General features: G+C 39.2%; 1 protein-coding gene across 2 annotated transcripts in view; it reads right to left on the minus strand.

Annotated features, from left to right (window-relative positions):
* Positions 1-13,255, minus strand: part of ARAP2 (ArfGAP with RhoGAP domain, ankyrin repeat and PH domain 2) — a 325,755-nt gene that overhangs the window by 229,448 nt on the left and 83,052 nt on the right. For both annotated transcript variants that reach the window (XM_075858963.1, XM_075858955.1), the window contains exon 10: positions 234-340. In XM_075858963.1, the coding sequence (XP_075715078.1) occupies positions 234-340 (107 nt within the window). The remainder of the gene's footprint in view (positions 1-233; positions 341-13,255) is intronic.

The raw sequence follows: 13,255 nt of genomic DNA on the forward strand, positions 1-13,255 counted from the left end.
ATTTTTTTAGGTGCACTTTTATTTAAAGTTGAATATAATTATTATTATTAACTGTTCAATTATTTGATAATTATTATGACATAGCTTTACATAATTACTTACATAATTAAAAAAGTATTAATGTGGCTACCTCTGTTATATTGTTAATAAAATGACAAGGACATTATACACTAATTGGAGACAAATATACAGCAGGCACATAATATACTGTAGATACATGGTTTTGACCTTACCAAAAATTTCGAAAAGGCGTTATAATCTCAAAATTCTTCCGGTCGGTGTTCTTTAGGGTGACCATTGTTATTGTGATATCAGTTATGAAAATCCCAGCACTGAAGTCCTAGAAAATGGATGTTTAAGAATGATTATAATCCCATACATAATTATATGGACTGATGGATCAATGATGACATGACAAGTGCATACTTTTGGCTATTTTGCTTAAAATAAGTACTCAATAAAACATAAACCCAAAATAGACAATACAAATCTGAGATATCTGCATTCAGAATACTTAATAATAAATAGGAATCAACTAATAATAATATAAAAAATATATAAAATGTATGTTTGATAAATAACATTACAATATATAGATTTCCCTACTAAAGTAATTTTCCATAAGTCAATGAACAGCAAAGAGAAGCAAAATATTTCCACTGATATTTAGTAATATTATGTCTTTCCAGCTCAGTATTAGTGCAGTTTCAGAAGTGGTGAGATACAGCCACATTTTAACATTTATATTAAGGCAGAAGACCCAGACAACTGTGGTTCTACTGAACCAAACTAAAGCTGACCATACACAATAAATGTCAATAGAATTGGACTTGTTGGATTTTAACATGCCTGATCCATTGTTCCTACAGGAGAGAAGCCACTGGTCTGGCAAATACTTATTATCCTCTCCCCATTGGAAAAAAAACATGCACATTTGGCGGAGTATGCATGTTTTTCGATGGGATCAGGAGAAATAGCTGTTGGCTGAACGAGCAGACATTTATTTCAAGTGTATGGCCAACTTTAGATCAATATAGAACCTAATGATAATCTAAGTTTGGCTCAGTACATCCACCGGGAATACAGATCTTGTAAATGTAATATGGACCCTAAAATGTGACTGTATTTTGCCGTTCTGAATCTGGCCATTAATTATATTTAACATATAGCAATGACAAAACGTTCCAAAAAACAGTCGTCCCAAGTGATACAGTCTCTTTACTGCTGCATGTGGTGTTTTCTTCTACACAGCAGTGGCTCAATCAGGTTTGAAGAGGTTGGTGGGCAGCAGGATGGAGGATATTTTTCTGTGACACAGAATGGAGCATAAAAGAGATAGGATGGAGCATAAAAGAGATAGGACAACGTACAAAAAAAGAAAAGTCTGTGCCAGAAAATTCAGCACAGCTAAAAATGGCCATTAATATAAAAACGTTCTAACTATCCAACAAGCGTTTACATTTTTTATTTTCAATCAGAAAGGTCATCGAAAAATGTTTCACACAAAAAGATATTTTCCATATTTTTGAATGGTAGTAAAGTAAGTGTTAAATGTTAATAAAGTAAATACAGTGTTTATTACTAACAAACAAGAAAAAAATGAACATAAATGTTCTGAGTAATGGAGCAAATTTTCAGAAATTTTAGTACTATAATTTTATTTTATTTTATGTTCACCTTTAAACGCTATATTACAGTCTACATACTGTACAGAATGAAACTTCATAAAAACATACATACTGTACATAACATTACTTAGCTTGTACTGATACTGAGTTACAGCCTGAATTATGGTACAGGGCTGTTTTTACAATTCTGCAGACTTTAGCGCTGACATCTTCTAGTATTCCTTACTGACTCAGTGTCTGCACAAACTATTTGCATTCTGGTAGGTGTTCCTTTTATACTTCACACTGTACAGTAATATAATGTAGTAAAAACCATCTCAATCCATTATAGGAGCTTTATTTAGCAGTCATAGGTCTGTCTGATGACAAGCTTGTTGACTTTCTAATGACAACCAGCAGAATTTTGAATGAAGCTCTGAAATATAATATAGGCTATAACTCAGGATCCCTACAACATAAGTAATACAACATATTTACAAAAAGTTACTCAACATTGTATGTAGATAATAGAGATAAGCGAATTGATTCTAAACTAATCAAATTTGGTCCGAATTTCCCAAAGGTTTCGGATTCAGCGAAATCCGAACCTTTTTGTGTTTACGGTGCACAAAATCGACAAAATGGCAGCTGCTAGCCACCATTTTATAGGTTAGAAAATGTAAGAAAGAAGAAGAGATAAAAAATAAAATAAAATACCATACTAACCTGGTCTCCCGTACTGACGCATCCCTGCTGGCCTCCCGGACCACGTTGTTTTGTCCCATGTGACCATTGCAGTGGTCACATAGGACAAAACATCATCTCAGGAGTTCACCAGTGATGCATCACAGCACTGGTCACATGGGAGAAAACAACGTCATCTTAGAAGGCCCGCACAAACGCATCACTACAGGAGACCAGGGGAGGTGAGTATAGTATTTTTTTTATTTTAGGGGTGAAGTCACAAGTGCCTCGAATGCCATGTTTGACTCTCTGAGGTCTTCTAGGAGAGTATCCTACTTGGACACAGTTATAGAAGACATCAGAAAGTCAGACAGGGCAATCGGGTCACTTGCGATTTGCGGGAAATTTATTTGAACTGAATTGAATTGCACGGCTATTTCAGCCTCAAAACGAATTTCAGGAAATTTGCTCATCTCTAGTAGATAATATTTATATATAATTAGTTGCAGAATGATGCTTAAAGTGGTCAGTTCTACTAACTCTCTCAACCTTCTGGCTCTTACAGAAACATGGCTACAACTGTCTGACACTTCTTCCCCTGCTGCTCTATCTTATGGTGGTCTCCACTTCTCTCATGCCCCCAGACCTGAGAACAGACAGGAGGAGTAGGCATACTTCTTTCCCCACACTGCACTTTCCAGGTCATTTCCCAGGTACCCTCGCTCACATTTCCCTCTTTTGAAGTCTTTCACCCATTCTCCCTCCGAGTGGCAGTTGTCTACCGCCCCCCGGACTTACCGGGTCTATTCCTGGATCATTTTCTGCCTACTGTAACATCTATGGCCACGGCTCGTCCTTCTCACTTACCCCTCGACAGCCGTGGCCATGGAAATCTGAGCTCCTTGCAGTGTCGTCCTCCTGTGAGGCGCCGGCACGCACTTCCTGGTTTCGGGACCGTCTCCCGGAGGGCGCACGCGCCTGCGCGTGCACGGTCCTAAAGGGCCAGTGCGTGCATATTGCAGGAAGTTTGCAATCTAGCTCAGAAGGCTACTGGGCTATAAAAAGGTGTGCTGCCCTCTTGTTGTTTGCCTGAGCGTTGTTAGTTTCCCAAAGTTTGTCTTGCTAATGGTCCCCTAGTGTCTTCCAGTTTCCAAGTGTTTCCTGTTCCTGTATCCTATTTCCAGTGCTATCCAGATCCTGTACCGTGCTGAGCTGTTGTCGTTTTGTGCTGCATACCATGCCTGTTCTGCTATGCCATGCCTGATGTCTACCTGTCGCCTGGTCCCAGCCGAGCCTGCCTTACTGCTGTCCAAGTTGCCACAGGTACCCTCTCTGGACTATAGACTCTGTACTTACCGGTTTGGTCAGCTGCTGTTCCGCTACTCGGTACCGTCCAGTGGGTCCACACCCTACATCGTGACACCTGGCTTCCACAATTCCTATCATCTGAAACATCAACTCTCATCATGGATGAGTTTAACTTCCCCATTAATAACCCAATCTCCTCACCTGACTCCCAGTTTCTATTTTTAACCTCCTCCCTAGGTCTGTCACAACTTACTAATTAGACATTCACTTGACCTGGTCTTTTTCCGTCTCTGCTCAGTTTCTGACTTTAATAATTCTCCTCTCCCGCTCTCATCACAACCTTCTCTCCTTTACTATCACAAATTCTCTGCTACCTCAGAACATGCCTACCAATCAGACATACAGAAATCTACATGCCATTAACAATCTGCAACTCATAGACAGTCTACAGTCCACATTGTCCCCTATCAATTCCCTCTCCTGTTCAAATCTGGCAGCCAAACATTACAATAACACTCTCAAAATGTTTCGGATTAAGCAGCCCACCTACACTCCGAACCACCTGGCAGAGATGTCCACAACCCCAGCATACACCTCATTCCTGCTTTCTTCAGCGATTCTCAAGCTGTGCTGAACTTGTGTGGAGAAAATTCCATTTGTCAGCAGACTTCCTCCATTACAAATTTATGCTGAGAACTTACAACTCTGCCCTTCAATGAGACAAACAAGTCTATTTCACCTCTCTCCTCTCCCCACTATCTTATAATCCAAAGCGAATCTTTGATACTTTTCATTCCCTCCTTAGTCATAAAGTGTAGACGCCGATCACAGATCTCAGTGCTAAAGACCTGGCCACGTATTTTAAAGTTGACAACGTCCAGCATGATATTATCTACCAGTTCCCTAGTATCATCGATCCCCTTCACTCCCGCACACCCTCTTCTTCACCTTCAGCATTTGAACCAATTACATAAGAAGAAGTCTCTAGGCTCCTTTCTTCTTCTCGTCCTACTCCCTGCCATAGTAACCCTATCCCTTCACACCACATCCAGTCCCTCTCCCCAGCTGTCACTAGTCCGCTGTCTAGACTGAAATATTTAACCTCTCTCTTTCTTCTGGAATCTTTCCTTCCTCTTTTAAACATGCTGTTATAAACCCATTAGTGAAAAAAACAACTCTTGACCCATCCAGTGCTGCTAACTATCGACTTATCTCTAATCTCCCCTTCATCTCCAAACTCCTGGAACGCTTGGTTTACGCTCACCTTAAACGCTATCTCTCTGCGAAGTCCAATCTTGACCTCTTACAATCTGGTTTCCGCACTCTACACTCCACAGAAACTGGCCTTAGAAAGTCTCAAACGATCTCTTGGCGGCTAACTCTAATGGCAACTACTCTCTGCTGATTCTTCTGGATCTCCCTGCAGCCTTTGACACTGTAGACCATCAACTCCTACTTAACATGCTCTACTCTATTGGCCTTAAAGACACTGCTCGCTCTTGGTTTTCTTCCTATCTCTCTGACCGCTTGTTCAGTGTGTCATTTGTTGGTTCTACTTATTTTCCTCTTCCCCTTGCTATCGGGGTTCCTCAGGGATCAGCTAGGTTCGCTTCTCTTTTCTCTCTACACAGCCCCCATTTGACAAACCCTCAGCAGATTTGGCTTCCAGTACCATCTCTAAGCGGATGACACCCAATTATATGCCTCTTCCCATGACATCACCCCTGATCTAATACAGAACACCAGTGATTGTCTATCAACTGTCTCTAACATCATGTCCTCTCTCTATCTGAAACTGAATCTTTCTAAAACTGAGCTACTTGCTTTCCCACCATCTACCAACATACTTAAACATGATGTCTCCATCTCAGTGTGTGGCACTATCATAACTCCCAAGCAGCGCGCCCGCTGTTATGGGGTTATATTTTATTCAGATCTTTCCTTTACTTTGCATAGTCAATCACTTACACGCTCCTGTCACTTTCATCTCAAAAACATCTCCAGAATCAGCCCTTTTCTTACTGTGGAAACAGCCAAAACTCTCATTGTCACTCTGATTCACTCTCGCCTTGAGTACTGTAACGCATTACTAATCGGTCCTCCACTCACTAAACTCTCCACTCTCCAATCTATCCTAAATTCAGCAGCCAGGCTGATCTTTCTGACCAACCGTTACACCAATGCCTGTACCCTGTGACAGTCACTACACTGGTTGCCCATCCATTTCAGAATAAAATTCAAACTTATTACTCTCTCCCACAAAGCTCTCCACAGTGCTGCACCTCCTTACATCTCCTCCCTCATCTCGGTCTACCACCCTACTCGGGCTCTACGTTGTGCCTATGACCTTAGATTAACATCCACCATAACCCGAACCTCCCACTCCCGTCTACAAGCTTTTTCTCATGCTGCACCAGTCCTATGAAATACGCTACCCAAGACAATCAGATTAATTCACAACATCAACAGTTTTAAATTTGCCCTGAAAACATATCTTTTTAGACAGAACTACAACATTCTCTAATCTAACTCCTTTCCCTGGCCCCCCTTTTACATTAGTCATGAGAACTTGAGCCCCTCATTCAGCAGTATCCCCCACACTCCTTGCACCCTAATGCACTTCATGTCTGTCATACACAGACACTGGCTGGTGACCGGCTCATGCAGCTTTATGTTACTACCCCATATGTATAAAAGATGGCCGGACCATTGTACTGAACAAGCACTTTTTTACATTTTGTGTCTCCCTTATTTCCTCATAGATTGTAAGCTCTTGTGAGCAGGGTCCTCACTCCTCTTGTTTGAATTGTAAATTAGTTTGGTCACTATGTAATGTCTGATATTGTCTGTAAATAAACCCTAATTGTAAAGTGCTGCAGAATATGTTGGCGCTATATAAATAAAGATTATTAATATCATTATTATTATAGATATATATGAGAGATAGATAGATAGATAGATAGATAGATAGATAGATAGATAGATAGATAGATAGATAGATAGATAGATAGATAGAATAGTTTTTTAAGCAGAAATTGTTAATTGAAGTGTCAAAATTATAAAACTGTAATTTAACTTTTTTCCAATTCTTTATTTTCACAATTCTTATATTTTCTACTTTATATCCCAAAAATAGAAAATCCACAATCTGGCAGTACAATGCTCATTGACAGGCTCAGTGTTTTCTGCAGAACACTTTTTCTGTCACTAGATCTCAGCAGGTGGGCCATGTTAATCTAATGTGACACTACTTGATAACACAATGTTGGCTCACTGCTGGTATTCAGAACAGATATCAGCTGAAAAAGGTTCGGGTTTCCAAATATGATCTCAAACAAATTTATATTTACAGGTTTCCTTTAAACATGCGCCATGTAATATATTGCCCATCTCCAGCCTTTATGTTTACATTATTGATTAAAAAGATAAAATAATGGTCCATAAGTATTTGGACATCACCTATTTGCTATGGTTTAAAGAAGAACAGGAAGAGAACCTAGAACAATCACATTGAGGTTAATTCTTTAAGGAAAACTCCACTTTTGGATAAAAGTTTTGTAAAATGTTTTGTGATTATATTAACCCCTTAATGACACATTTTTATGATTCCGATCAAGGAGATTTATTCTAGAGCGGTCAGAGACAGCTAGGCATTCACGAGATAAGGCAGAAACAGTATTTTAGTATTTCTGGCTTTTCAAACCTTTCCTAAGCTGCAATGGAGACAATGGCTGTCCCTGTATGAATCTTTTCCAGAATACATAATTTTGAAGCCAGAGGCATAACTTAAAGTCCCAGGGATGCAATGCAAAATCTGTAACAGCCCCTCCTAACATTTGCCATTTATAATTCTTGTATCTTTTATGTGGAACAAGGGCCTTTGAGCCAACTCAGGTATTCGTCCAAGGTGTAACTGCTACCTCTGCACCACCTTTAGCTGCACCTCTGTGACTGGAGCTTCTTTCATGGTGCTTTGAAACGGAGCATTGCAATACTCTGCTCCACATATAATTAGCGAATAAAAGTCACTGGCGAGTTGCAATAATCACAAGATTTCTGAATATTTTTCTCTCTATTCTGGATGTTCTATTTGGAAAATATTTCTTCACCGTGAATATCTGGGATCAATATCCTTAAAGGATATTTACACCTTTGCAACCATTCTGTAATGTTGCAATATATCTGGAAAAAAATATAAACTTTGCTAATACTCTCAGTTAAAAGTCTCCTATCATTTAATATCTACAGCTCCTATGCAGACCTAAGTGTCTTCATAGTTACACACTCCAAACCAAACAAACCCTGCGTAGTCTAATTTTGCAGTCCTGTGTTACTCTATTTCATCTGCCCTCTCGTCTTAATAACCCACTGCCTGTAGAGGCGAAAGAGGGAGTGGAGTAACACATGACTGTAGGTTGCGCACAGGGTTTGTTTGTTGTCTGTAACCATGGAGACAATTATGCCTGAATGGGAGCTGAATACCCAAAAATGGCAGGATAAAAAGCAGACGGAGGATATTTTTAACCAAGGTAAGTAGCAAAGTTGTTTCATTATTTTCTTGTTAAAACGCATTGGAGCAATAAAGAATTTGGTTGCAAAAGTGTACATAATAATAAAAAATGCTAATAATTATTTATATATATATATATATATATATATATATATATATATATATATATATATATAAACACACACATACACACATATGTATATATATTTATATTTAACAAAGCCCATGGACATGTTTGAAGTGTTTTTCTTAAAAAGCAGATCCTTTTTCTAACATACAACCCCTTTAACCCCTTCCCGCACCTTGACGTTAATGCACGTCAATGTGAGCAGTCACTTCGCGCACCTTGACGTGCACTAACGTCAGTGCTTTGACAGTTAACCGCCGCCCGGCGCTACACCGCAGCGGCGGTTAACTGTGCAGGGAATCGGCCCTGCTCTCCCCGTTGCCGATCAGCGGCCTGTCGCCGCTGAAATCGGCAATTAACCCCTTCGATGCGGTGGTCGATTGCGATCACCACATTGAAGAGGTTTACAGCGGATCGGCAGCCCCCCACATGCATTTGCGGGTGCTGGCGATCCTTATCATGGCAACCAGAGGCCAGACAATGACCTCCAGGTTGCCATGTACGGAAGCCTCGGAGGAGCAGCCTCCGGCCGGTCCTCCGATGCTTCCTGTCAGTGTGACTGTTACGTCACAATGACAGTTAGAACACATTACACTACGTGTGTAGTGTAATGTGTTCCAGCAGCGATCAGAGCTGCAAGTCTAAGTGTCCCCTAGTGGGACAAGTAAAAAAAAAGATAATAAAAATGTTTTTAAAAAGTGTATAAATAAAAGTTAGAAGTGACATAAACAAAGAATGCTTTTTTTCCTATAATAAGTCTTTTATTATAGGAAAAAAATTAACACGTTAAAAAAGTACACATATTTGGTATCACCGCGTTCGTAATGACCCCAACTATAAAACTGTAATATTATTTTTCCCGCACGGTGAACATCGCGAAAAAAATAAACGAAAAACAGTGCCCGAATCACAATTGTTTTGGTTACCACCCCTCCCAAAATATACAATAAAAAGTGATCAAAAAGTCGCATGTACACCAACATGGTGCCAATACAAACTACAACCCGTTCCGAAAAAACAAGCCCTTACACCGCGTTTTTGACTGAAAAATAAAAAAGTTATCGCTCTCAGAATATGGTGACACAAAAAATTATTTATTTTATAAATAAGTGATTTTATTGCACAAACGCTGCAAAACATAAAAAAATTATATACATCTGGTATCGCCGTAATCGTACCGACCTGCAGAATAAAATATAATGGTAATTTATAGCCCAGGGTGAACGCCATAAAAAAAAAAGAATAAAAAACATTGTCAGAATTTATGGTTTTTGGTCACATTGCTTGCCAAAATATGGAATAAAACGTGATCAAAAAAATTTCTGGTACCCCAAAATGGTACCAATGAAAACTACAGATTGTCCGCAAAGAATAAACCCTCACACAGCTCTGGTGGAGAAAAAATAAAACAGTTCTGGCTCTCAGAATATGGCGATGCAAAATGTGCAGAGTGTCCAAAAGCAGATAAGATCGGGTGCCATTTATCAGTGCGACACCGTCCACATATCTGCGGATTATTATTTATTTACCACATTATTATACCCTCTTATTATACCCTGATGTACCCCGCACAGATAAAATATGCCCCCACATTATAAACTGAAACACCAGTAAAACCCCAAACAGAACTACCCCCAAGCTACATCTGCGCCCCAAAAGCCAAATGCCACTCCCTCCCTTCTGAGCCCTGCAGCGTGCCTAAACACCAATTTACATCCACAGATATGGCATCGCTATACCCAGGAGAACCCGGTTAATATTTTATGAGTTATTTGTCTTCAGTGGCACAAACTGGGCATAACATGTAGTGCACTAAAATGGCATATAAGTGGAAAATTGTAATTTTCACTCTGCAACTTCCGCTGCACATTAACCCCTGCGTGCACCACGACATAGCATGTGGTAGTGTGGGGGTGATGTATGGAGCGTCTCACATGAAAAATAAAGCATTTAAAACGCCAAAATCACTGTTTTTTGGTCACCTTGGCTCTACCTAAAAATGTAATAAAAAGTGCTCAAAAAATGGTACCAATAAAAACGACCACTCGTCCCTCAATAAATAAGCCCTCATACTGCTCTATTGACTGAAAAATAAAAAAGTTGTGGCTCTTGGAACGCGGGGAGGAAAAAACTAAAAAGGAAAAAAAAAATGGATCAGTCCAGAAAGGGTTAATTACTTTCTAATGAAAAACCATTAATGACCACACGTGGGGTATTGCCGTACTCGGGAGAAATTGCTTTACAAATGTTGGGCAGCTTTTTCCCACTTTATCCTTTGTGAAATTGAAAAAATGCAACATTTTAGTGGAAGAAATGTCGATATTCATTTTCACGGCCTAATTCTAATAAATCCTGCAAAAGACTTGTGGGGTCTAAATGCCCACTATATCATTAGATAGATTCTTTAAGTGGTGTAATTTCTACTTTTGGGGGGTTTCCACTATTTTGGCCTCTCAGGGGCTTTGCAAATGCGACATGGCACCCAAAAACCATTTCAGCTAAATTTGAGCTCCAAAAGACAAATAGTGCTCCTTCCCTTCTAAGCCCTGCTGTGGGTCCAAACAGCAGTTTATTACCACATATGGCATATTTCCGTAATCGGGAGAAATTGTTTTACAAATGTTGGGGTGCTTTTTCTCCTTTATTCCTTGTAAAAATTAAAAATGGCTACCTTTTTTCAGAAAAAAAGTAGATTTTTACCTTTACAGAATAATTCCAATGAATTCAGCAAAACTATTCCAGCAAAATCAGAATTTCAAAATCCAAATGGTGCTCCTTCCCTCCTGAGTCCTGCTGTGGGTCCAAACAGCAGTTTATTACCACATATGGGGTATTGCTATAATCGGGAGAAATTGCTTTACATATGTTGGGGTGATTTTTCTCTTTTATTCCTGTACCTGGGGTGTAGTTTCCAAAATGAGGTCACTTTTTTTTTTTTATTCTTTTGGCCCCACAAGACCTCTTTAAACCTGACATGTTACCTAAAATATATGCTAAAAAAAAGGAGGCCCCAAAATCCACTAGGTGCTCCTTTGCTTCTGAGGCCTTTATTTCAGTAAATTTGCGCACTAGGACCACATGTGGGATATTTCTAAAAACTGCAGAATCTGGGCAATAAATAATAAGTTAAATTTCTCGGGTAAAACCTTCTGTGGTATAGAATTTTTTTTATTACAAATGAATTTGGGAAATGTTAACTAGTGACTATTTTGTGTGGTATTACTATCTGTTTTACAAGCAGATACATTTAAATTTAGAAAAATGTCTTCAAATCTTGGTGTTTTTTACAAATAAATATTGAATTTATCGACCAAATTTTTTCCCTAACATAAAGTACAATATGTCACGAGAAAACAATCTCAGAATCACTTGGATAGGCAAAAGCATTCCGGAGTTATTACCACATAATGGGACACATGTCAGATTTGAAAAATCGGCTTCGTCCTGAAGGCCAAAACAGACTTGTTTTTATTTTCTATTGTTGTTTTGTGGAGCATGATACATAGCATAAAATAAATCCTATACACAGTGCATACATACTGCATCATCTAGCAAAATATGATACATAGCATGTAGCACACATTAAAAGGATGTCCACTACCTCAGAACATACCAATAGTCACTGTTCTAATTAGACAAGTGAAGTGACAGTTGCTTACATGCATAGATTATGTGTCACTGTAAGACTTATAGGTCTTTAGCATCGTTGGATTTTATTTATCCACTTCATGATCACTTAGAATAGATGCCTCTTGCTTGCACATTATCTTTCATGTTTTGATCTGTATAGGATTTTGTGGAGAAAGGTGATATAAGGATTGCACATGCTGACGCTTGAAAACCTCAGTGCGTACCATCAATAATGTTCTTTTCAGCCAGCCATCATGAATCCATTCACAGCATCAGGAACAAGGCAAGCTGTGTTTCTATATTACATACATATATTTTTGGCTGAGTCTTGGCACTAGCAAAAAAAATAATAATTTTTGTCAACATAAAATAGGAGGGAAGGCAGACATAATTCTAGTAAGAGCCACTGTCCCTTGAAATGTGAGGAACAAACAAGGCTCACGCCGATGAGCACAGCATTCATCTAGGGACTGGTCAGAGATACTTCAATAGCTTAAGAATGGCTTCGCTGGTTAGATTATATCGCCCCATTATTTCCTGCTCAGGAAGATTAAACAGACTGACCTAAAAAAAACTAGCTGGAAATTCTTTCCAGTGTCTTGAGTTCCAATGTTAAGCAATAAGAAGCGACCTGACAGTCTTGTCTGTGAAAAAGATTGAATGCAGAAACCCATTGTTATTGTCCCAGCAGATGGATGATACAAGTTTTAACAAGAGGCAGCTGATTATTTCCATCTAAACTGTGATTACACCAATTTAACATTAGAGAGCGGAGACGTATGCTAGATAGGAATACTATTTTGCTATTTTTACAAGGTTCATTTCGATAATACAGTTAGTGATACAATGCTACAAATTGCTTATATTTGTAAAATTATTTATTACTGGAGTAGATAATTCATTTTTGTTATAAATATATTTAAAGGGGTATACTCAGTGCGGGATTTACCTACAGGTGGCAGAGAAGGTCTGTGCCTATAGGTGGCCCTGGAGTAAGGAGGATTTGTTGAATGTTTTTAACATATCATCAGCTAGAATCAATTCTGGGATATTGGTCTGCAGACGCTTGCCTCTAAGGGTATGTTCACACGCAGTGGTTTCAGACGTAATTCGGGCATTTTACGCCTAGAATAACGCCTGAAAAAATGCCCCTAATACGCCTACAAACATCTGCCCATTGGATTCAATGGGAATTACGATGTTCTGTTCCCACGAGCCTTTATTTTACGCGTCGCTGCCAGAATAGGGCGCGTAAAATGACGGCTCGTCAAAAGAAGTGCAGGACACTTCTTGGGACGTTTTTGGAGGCGTTTTTCATTGACTCCATTAAAAAAGATGCTCCAAAAATAGCCATAAAAAACGCCGCAAAAAACGCGAGTTGATAAAAAA

The sequence above is a fragment of the Rhinoderma darwinii genome, chromosome 1, assembly GCF_050947455.1.
Source record: "Rhinoderma darwinii isolate aRhiDar2 chromosome 1, aRhiDar2.hap1, whole genome shotgun sequence".
In the NCBI taxonomy this organism is placed as follows: domain Eukaryota; kingdom Metazoa; phylum Chordata; class Amphibia; order Anura; family Rhinodermatidae; genus Rhinoderma; species Rhinoderma darwinii.